The sequence below is a fragment of the Microtus ochrogaster genome, chromosome 1 (assembly GCF_000317375.1).
Source record: "Microtus ochrogaster isolate Prairie Vole_2 chromosome 1, MicOch1.0, whole genome shotgun sequence".
In the NCBI taxonomy this organism is placed as follows: Eukaryota; Metazoa; Chordata; class Mammalia; order Rodentia; family Cricetidae; genus Microtus; species Microtus ochrogaster.
In genome coordinates this window covers 79,100,334-79,110,125 of record NC_022009.1, presented here as the reverse complement: position 1 = coordinate 79,110,125, position 9,792 = coordinate 79,100,334, and the positions used below count along the sequence as shown (strand labels likewise).

The 9,792-nt window shown below is 45.7% G+C and overlaps 1 protein-coding gene across 1 annotated transcript; it reads left to right on the top strand.

Annotated features, from left to right (window-relative positions):
* Positions 1–3,725: 3,725 nt before the first annotated feature.
* Positions 3,726–9,482, top strand: Agr2 (anterior gradient 2, protein disulphide isomerase family member). Its single transcript, XM_026783003.1, has 7 exons — positions 3,726–3,855; positions 4,125–4,188; positions 4,293–4,345; positions 5,571–5,644; positions 6,702–6,765; positions 8,521–8,604; positions 9,433–9,482. The coding sequence occupies exons 1-7, from the start codon at positions 3,726–3,728 to the stop codon at positions 9,480–9,482; spliced, it is 519 nt and encodes a 172-aa protein (XP_026638804.1).
* Positions 9,483–9,792: the final 310 nt, after the last annotated feature.

Sequence of the window (9,792 nt, the reverse complement as noted above, 5' to 3'; positions counted from 1 at the left end):
CCTGCGTGAGAGCAATTCTAGTCTCAAGGCTTTAGCGCAAATCAGTTTTTTAAATCAAACTTTAAAAAAATGGTCTGTGTAGACTTTTGTAAAAATCAGAGGCAAAGACAATTATTTTGAGAGTGGCTAGCCTCTCAGAATCCATGCCTCTGCTGAAATATTTTTAGGCATGGGAAAGTGAATTCATTTCAACAGTTACTCTGCAGACAGTTCATCCCTCGGGCTCTTTCCCGCTGAAGATCCCTCTGTTCTGAGGTTTTAAAGAATTGCATGTGGATTTGTGAGCGAAGCTCAGAACTGAATTTTTCTAAGAGAAGACTTGAATGCCAGTTTTAAATATCTAATCGGTAATTAGATATTCAAAGAGGGGGTGAACTCTGGACATTTGTATGAAAAAATGAGGTAAGTGGTTTCCTGTTTGTCTGCCTAACAGAAAAGTTTACCACTAAATAAAAAAGTATCTCTGGAGTATCTTTAAACTCCTTGGAGGAAACTTGTTGCACACACACACACACACACACACACACACACACACACACTCATCAGCAGGCCAATTATTAGCTCACAGTGTTAACCTATCCTTTTCTCTTCAATAACCTCTTAAAATCTGAGCTGGGCCATGGGTAGATGGTTTGTGTTTCTTTCATCTGTAGTTAAAGCATTCTTTGAAAGAGGCAGGTACACTGTGGAAAATAGTCTGTGTGGTAGCCAGCTCTTTGACTGTAAGCAGGATTGGAATTGTGAATCATCATTTTCAAGCTTAATAAATGCCGTCTGCCCAAGAGGGAGGAAATGAATATCTATAAACCCCAACTTCCATCCAATCACATACAGACAAATCAACCTTCAGACAAATCAGATGTCTTCATTTAGTGCTTACCTGGACTTGGCACACTGCCCAGCTTCTCCAAAACTACTGATAATAATACTTTCACTAACAGTATGCTTACAAAAAAAAAAAAAGAAAAAGAAGAGAAAGAAAAAAAGCTTGTGCTATGAATACTTTTTAAAAAAGGAACTTTTCAGCTCAGAAAAGACAATTGCTTAGGAGAAGGAAAGTTTGCTTCTGAGTTAGCAGCTTGTAGAAACAGGATTAGTGGGTGGGATTGGGGTGTGCTCTGCCCATAAATAGAGGCTCAGGGCTCCGCTGGCACACTCAGAAGCTTGGACGGCAACCCGGGCAGCTCACACATCGCAGGAGGGTGGGGAGCCCAGGTAAGACAACTGACAACGGCTTTGGCGGCGCACCTGCTAGAGTAAGCTACGGCCTGATTGCTGTGCACAGATGCAGGCAGTCAACCGACAAGATCCGAGCAAGGTTCTCAGGGCAGGAAGCAGGCTTTGGAAGGAGTATCACCCAAGCCACGGAGGCTAGCTGAGGCCTTTCTTTGACCAAAAGTAGCAGAGTATCGCATTCCTGCGTAGGCTCAGGGTGGCGCCTTGCCCGTCAGGAAACTGGAGGTTTGTGGATGGGTGGGTGGGTGAACTGAAGAGTTTTCAAACCTGTGTTAGGGTGCAGGACATCCTGTGCCAATCCCTGCTCCTCTCCCACTACGTAGCACAAAGGCCATGGACTCCTCCACTCTGAAGACTCAGCTCAGATTCCCCTCCTGGGAATATATTATTGCAAAGCAGGAAACGGTTTTTCTTTACTTTTGCAGTTTTTAAGACTGTCAGAGGGGAGAGCTGGGCACTTTCTGAAGTAACAGAGACAGAGTCACAGGAACCTCCAGCAAGGACATTCACTAACACAAGATGGGGACAGAGCTACGGTGAAAGACACCAGTTCCAGAGAATCAGTAGTCCAGGGTGGAGAAGGCAGCGAATTATCAAAACATAGCAAAGACTTCAAGCATGGGGCTCTGTGGGCTCTGAGGGGCTTATGCAGATGTTTGTAGAGTAGAATCCTTGCAGAACAGACTGTTTTTATCATGAGAGCTCAGTAGAGTGGATCCCAGAAAGCCATCTCAGAGTGGGATGTTTGTACAGCAGTTATGTTAGCCTTCCTTAAAGCATCCTGTCATAAAACACACGTGACATCCCCAGTGCCAGCCCGTGACCTGCACGGCTATTGCAGGGAGTCCTATGAGACATTTGCACAACAAGAATTGGCAATGGATTAAATGCAGCACTTAGCCGCCGATTTACTTTATATTTTCGATACATGCAAATGCTTATACAAACGATATATATTCGATATTTGTTGATAAAGTCAAAGAAGTTTATCTGTACTTCTGAATCAGCTTGTATTCCAGAAATGCAATAATCCTCACATGAGGCACCTCATCCATTTTTAAATATTGAACAGAAGACACAATACTAGGAGAGCTGCCGGGCACCGCTAGCTTCTAGTATGCTTGAGTTGCTATTGCAGAATTGCGGGAGACAAAAGTTGCTATTAGCACTCCTGCATCCTGAGGAATGTAGAAGTTTATGACCTGGTATCCCTGCTTTAGCTTGTATCTTTTCTGAGCTGCTGTGTGTCTGTACACTATAGCTCAGATAACCGTTGGCCAGTTTAATTTAAGGCATCACCTGGGTTGGTAACAGGGACGTCTTTTTAATTATCAGGTGTCTAGCAAGAGTTTCTGTTCCAGTTCACGAGTGATAAGGATCTTCCCTCTTAGCAGTTAAACCATGACCGTCTACCCTGCTTTGTTTGTTGTGTCTACTGGACTTCATCAAGAAATATTCAGATACTAGCAGGGGGCTCTGAAGCTCTGCATTGCTTTCTGGGGAAACTTTAGTATCAGGATTTTCTAGAGTTGAAGTCTGCTGCTGCAGCCCATGGTATGGCCCATAGGTACTTTGAGTGGAAAAACAACCTACATGGCCTTCCTTCCTCCTCTCATGCACTGTGTCTGCTCATTTAAAGCCCTGTTTGGGACCATCTGCTGCAGCATTTCCTAGAAGTTAACCATCAAATTGCAGAAGGAGAGAAAGGGGAATTTAAGAAAGCCTGGGTTTTATTCTCTGTGTCGTGCACATCACAGAGCACATCCGTGCACCGGCGTGTATGCCCTCCCCTGCCACATAGGCCCAGACAACAGCAGAGAATGTTCATTGTATGAGTCTTAGTTCGTTCATAACAAATACCATTTGAGCAGATCCCCAGAAGGAAAAGAGAATGAGTCTTCCGAAAAGCAGCAAAGCTAGCATGCTCTAAATGAAGTAAGAAGGGGACCACGTCACTCATATCCATTCTTCTAGAACAATGTGCCCGTTTCCTCAGAAGGACAAAGATGTCTATGCTTCAGGTGCCTGTTTCAGGGAGGGGAGATGGGAGCTGGCACTCCGCTCTGAACTCACCCCCAAAATCTTCTCATCTCTCTGAACTTCATCTACACAGTGAGAAATCGGGGAAGGGGGAAGCAGAGGTACCATCAAATTACCCACCAGTAATATGCTTTTTAGTATGACTTTAAACGTGGATTTCCTCAGCTGCAAAGTATATACATCTACCTAGTTATATATTTTCTTAAAATCTATATATTATTCTATTATAATATACAATATACAACAAATATTGTACACCCACTGATCTGGAAAGTGGAGACTGGTGGTGGATAGACACTAGATGGGTAGACACCACGGTAAGTTTCCCCGGGAAGCTCCTGCTTTCCACTACGGTCTCAAGTCTTAGCTTGGTTCCCAGCGCTGTCTACTGCTGTGAAACACTATGCAGATTCCAGTTCCTTTCTGTTTATTTCCCGTGCAGATTTGCCATGGAGAAAATTTCAGTGTCAGCATTCCTGCTTCTTGTGGCCCTCTCCTATACTCTGGCCAAAGACACCACCGTCAAAGCTGGAGCCAAAAAGGACTCGAAGCCTAAACTGCCCCAGACCCTCTCCAGAGGTACAAGTCTATTTTTTGTTGCCTTCCACCTGCAATTTAAGTCCTAAAAACTCTCTGACTCATGGTATTAAATGTGTACACTGAAGATAAGTGGGGATTGTTTTTTTTTTCTTTCTAGATTTAGCATAGTTAATAATCTGGTCTCCTTGCTCCGGAGGTCTTTGTTCTTTAGTACTAAGGACATTTTATCCAGGTCTTTACCATTACTTTCAGAAGGTTTGGGCCTGACACTGTAATGGATTTAACGATACCAACTCCTCTTATTATAGGTTGGGGCGATCAACTCATCTGGACTCAGACTTATGAAGAAGCCCTATACAAATCCAAGACAAGGTAAGACGGCCGACTGCGTGGAGCCTCTCGTGAGCGCCATCTAGTGATGACTATCAGATGTTCATGACATCCTATTAAACATCCCATCTCCGTCTCTCTCGCAGCAACAGACCCTTGATGATAATTCATCATCTGGACGAATGCCCACACAGTCAAGGTAATCTGCTCTTCTACATTTTCTCTAGGGGCTTTTATGTCAGGCCAGGGTTCAGATCGTTCATCTTTACATTCCTAGAGCCTAGCACTGCTGAACAAGGAAGAAGATTTTAAATACTTTAAAACAAGAAAGAATATTTAAAGAGAAATGTGAACGTTTCCATGTTTTGAACTAACTACTAGTGCGTATTTTGAGTAAGAACTGCTGGGGTTCATGCTCAACTTCTTCCGTCTTTTTCCATCCGATACATCAACAAACACCCATGGGTTTCCTATTAAATCCATCTCCAGACAGCTTCACACACACGCAGCCTGCCTGGTTGTACAGGCTCCCCACATTTGGTGTTAGAAGCTCATTGCAGTCTTCACCTAATGATTCTAGCACGGGTACTCTTTGGGTCATGTTCCACCGGTCTCTGGGTATTAGGAAGCCCTTCTTGCCCAATTCCAGCCACTCCGCATTGCCTCCATGCTACCACCTTAGTTCAAGCCCACATCACACCTTGTCCATAAGACTACAGCTGCTCACACCAGTCTGACTTCTACACAGAAGCCAGCCTGGAGCTGTTCAACACAAATCAGCTGCTTCCCCTCATGTGGTCCAGTGGCTTCTCATCACAAACAAAATTAAAGCCGGTTCCTGGCTGTGGCCTTCGAGGCTCGACCCCATCTGGTCAGGGCATGGTTTTCCTGTCCTGTCGGGATCACACATTCCCACACTATACGCAGTTCATCCCTATTCACCAAGGCTGTTGCTCGTACAGCGCCCTCTGTTGGCAGTGACCTCTCTCCGATAGTCTGGACAACCTGTGCCCCAAATAAACCACTCTGTGACCTCAGTATCTATCGCCTCCTAGAAGAGATCTGCCACGAAAAATGAGCAGCTTTTCAAGCCTTTGTTTCACTTTATGTTTCCCATATATATGAATCCATACATGAAAATTACATATATGGTATGCACTGGTTTATGCTGTGATTCCCACATTAGCGTCTGAGCTCTGGAAGTTGCCTGTGCTTTTCCACTCAAGGTATTTTCCCTAGTATATAAAATCCTGCCTGCTACAATGTAGTTATTCAGTAACATCACACGTCATTTGCTGGAGGGGCAACGTCGGTATTGTATTAAAAACACTATCCACATTAAAAGACAACAGAAAGTAAGGGCTCTAACCAAAACCGAGATGAATGCTCAAGGACCCTTTTTTCTTCTTCTTCTTATATTACAGCTTTAAAAAAAGTGTTTGCTGAAAATAAGGAAATCCAGAAATTGGCAGACCAGTTTGTTCTCCTCAACCTGGTTGTAAGTGTCCCCTCACCACCACCTGCATCTCTGGGTTCCATGTCTGATTCACTTTTTCCCGTGCATCTCAGTCTTGCTGCATTAACGAGCATCTCTGCCAAGTACCTATCTCCCAGATGAGAACTAGAATCCTCTACTTTGTTAATAATCTTTTTTTTGAAACCTTTGCTTTGCTGGAATTGAGGCCAGCACCTGGGCACGTGCTGAGGAATGTTCTACCCACTGAGCCACATCCGCAGCCTGTTTCTTAGTGTGGCACACTTATGTTTTAACGTGGTAATTAATAATCTTATCTGAAAAAATACTCAGTGGTCAGGATTTCTGTGCTGGCTTTTAGTAACTGGTTTTCCTGTTCTGCCCATCTTCTCCAGTCCTGGCTCACTGGTTCCTGTCACCTCTTTCTCTCCACAGGAGAGAGCTCTGGTTGTCCAGATCTACCCATGTGTCCGGGCATCAGCTCCCTTCCTCCCATCTCATTTCCTCCTCATTAGCCCTCCTGTCTTAGCCACGCTCCTCCTCTGTAACAATGGCCTCCTACCCGTCCAGTCACAACTCCTCCGCATCTCCCTCCCAGGCTTGCTGTGTTCTCTGAGCACCACATCTGTTTGCTGCTTGCCTCTGGTCCTGAATCACATGCTGCTCTTTCCACTCTGAGATGCTTCTTCTAGCTTGTTGTGGAATCTTTGGAGAAGAGGCTCTCCGGCAGTGCCTCAGGCCCATGGTGCACCAAAAGACATATTCTCTTTCCTGATTAGTTTTTAAAATTAGTTTAAAAAGTCATGGATTCCACTGTGGCATTTCCATATGCGGTTTGTGTTTGTGCCCCCACCCTCGCGAGCCCCTTGGCTCATTCCTAAAGCCCCCCCCCTTCTGTTTATCTATACTGTAGCCCTTTTCCAGACGCCTCCCCCCAGGCCTCTCTTAATAACGGTTTCACTGCTCACAGTGCCCTTTCTAACTCCAGGAAAATCTAACCAACACATTTTTGCATTGGCAAATTTGAAAATACCTAAAGAATAAACAAGCAGCTGTGTTTTGTTTTGTTTTTTGACCTCAGTATGAAACGACAGACAAGCACCTCTCTCCAGATGGCCAGTATGTCCCCAGAATTCTGTTTGTGGGTAAGTGGGGGTCCTAGTGACATAAGACACACTGAAGGTTATGCAACTGCAGCCACATCCTCTTTCCCCCATATCAGACCTCCCCATCCATGTCCCCAATCTTACCAATCACTTCATAAGAAGCAAGGTCACCAACCTCCAGCAAGGAGCATGGCATTCTGGGCAGGCTAGCGCTATGTCTCGCAATACTACACTCTCGCCAGAAAGTGTCAATGAACTACTATCTCCACAAATGACTTCTTTCCTCCAAACAAGTAAATCTCTGCTTCTGGTAATTCATTATCTGTTGGTCCTGGTCCAGCATTCTGAAGAGACAAAGACAGTCCGCTCTGGATGAGACAGACTGCAAACATCCAGCTGGTTCTCACATGCCGTCTCCCCTATTTCAGGACATTCATTTCGTCACCCCTCTTTTCTCAGTCGTAGGCATCCAGCTCGGTACCGTGTGCACACCTGGCAAATGCTCTACCATCGAGCCGAGCCCCACACCCCAGCCACCCCTTTTAAAACCTGCTGCCCCACCTCTCCACACTCCCTTTCCGTTCTTCTGGATTGGATGGACCATACCTTTAAAGTGTCTTTTCTCGTTAGTTACATAGTTTCAACTTAACATAAAAGAGTGACAGAATGGCTGAATTTGTTTGGGGGTTCCTTGTTGTCTTTTTTTGAGACGGTCTCATGTAGTCCAGGCTAGCCTCAAACTCTCTACCTGGCCAAGAATAACCTTGAGTCCCTGATCCTCCTACCTCAGGGCTCCAAGTGCTGGGATTACTGGCATGCACCACCATGCTCAGTGTGATAGATGGATTTAAACCTGGGGGAATGTTTAAAGAGGGATAAAGGGGAAAATTCATGCCTCTATTTTAAATATGCAGCTGATTAACCACAAGCATTAAAAGAAAATGAAAGAGGAAGGCGCGATGTGGTTATCTGAGCCTGCTGTACTTGGGGACTTTCGTTATTTTTGTCTAAAGAAGGAAAAGGACTGGGATGCAGCGCAGTAGGCGGGTGCTTATCCAGGAGCACAAGCCTTGGGTTTCATTGTAAAAACTGTGCATGGTGACACAGACCCAAAATCCCAGCACTCGGGAGGCTGAGGCAAAGGCCAACCTGGTGTACATAGTGGATTTCTTGCCAGCCTGGGCTACAGAGTGAGACTCTGTCCAAAACAAACAAGCAAACAAAAAATTAATGAAAATGAACAAACAAAAAGACAGAGAATCAATCTGATCCAGGTTAACCTTTTGTGCTCCCATCACCACCACCTTCTCTCCGGCAAACCGCAGGCTTTATTCCAGCTCTCACTTTCAAATATCCTTGTTCTAATGGCAATGGGTTTTTGATCCTGCTGCACGTACTGGCTTTGTGGGAGCCTAGGCAGTTTGGATGCTCACCTTACTAGACCTGGATGGAGGTGGGTGGTCCTTGGACTTCCCACAGGGCAGGAAACCCTGATTGCTCTTTGGGCTGATGAGGGAGGGGGACTTGATTTCGGGAGGGGGAGGGAAATGGGAGGCGGTGGCAGAGAAGAGACAGAAATCTTTAATAAATAAATACATAAATAAATAAATAAATATACTTTTTGGACTTCCCACAGGGCAGGAAACCCTGATTGCTCTTTGGGCTGATGAGGGAGGGGGACTTGATTTCGGGAGGGGGAGGGAAATGGGAGGCGGTGGCAGGGAAGAGACAGAAATCTTTAATAAATAAATAAATTTAAAAAAAAACAAATATCCTTGTTCTTTATCTCCGCAGACCCATCCCTGACAGTGAGGGCAGACATCACTGGAAGATACTCAAACCGTCTCTACGCTTACGAACCTTCTGACACAGCTCTGTGTAAGTCCGAGATCCCTATTGCTGTAGTGCCGGGGAGAGGCCCCGACTGAGGTGGGCTAGACCTCTGCCCAGGGGTGCCAGAGAATCAGTACGACCCATACTTTTCCCCTTCGGCAAACCATATGCCCCACTCCACTGCCCACTTTGTAAACATCTCGATGAAGGATAAATCATTCGGTCGCAGTACCGGCTCCTCCAGGAGAACGTAGCAGCACGCCGTCTGCCCCTCAACTTTTCTCCCTTCACAACCGCACACAAACCCCTTTGTCATAGACCTGATGTGGGAGAAGTCACAAGAGGGTTTCTTCAATCCCATCCCCCCAAATAATGAAAAGGGAAATCATTTAGTCCGTGTTGCGGTGGTGAAACTCAGGTCCAACTTGAGATCATGGGCAAATGATCCTGAGAGTGGCTTATTCACTGTGTTGGCTGTCACCAGGGAGGGGCGGGGAGAGATGAGGGAGAGGGAAAGAGGCTGATCTATGGCAGATGAGGCTGGCAATTCAAGAACTGTGACACCTGACTGGTTCTTCTGGGAAGAAATTGGATTTCGTCCCAGGACCAGTCCTAGTCACTGGCAGGGACTTCTAGAATCTTCCTATCCGAACCCTAGTCATCACCCACATGCTGCATGGGCCTTTGAAACTCAAAGCCTGCCTACCCCCAGTGGCAAGCCTTCAACAAGGCCACACCTCCTAGTCCTTCCTGAACAGTTTCACCAACTGGGGACCAAGCATTCACATATTTGAGCTGATGGGGGCCACACTCGTTTGAACCGCAATGCCCTTTTAAATGGTCACTTGCTTGTCCTGATTTTCCATCCCTCAGTGCTGGACAACATGAAGAAAGCACTCAAGCTGCTGAAGACAGAATTGTAGAGCCAGCTGTGCAGGGCACCCAGCGACGGGAAGGCGGAAGCACTGTGAACTGCTGGCAACATCACAGTTGAATGTTACGACAGATGTATTTTTTAAACACCCATAACATGGGAAGATATTCTTATCTACTACAGTGAGCATGGTTTTCTAAAAAATAAAGTCTTGTGAGTACTCCAACAGGAGAGTTGTTTTAGTTTTTCATAGAAAAGCTATCTGGACCAGCTTGACACAGCAGTCCGTGGCTAAGTTCTTCTTAGAGCTGAGACCACTGTACTGAACTAGAGGCAAGCTTGAACTGCAGAGAGGGGTG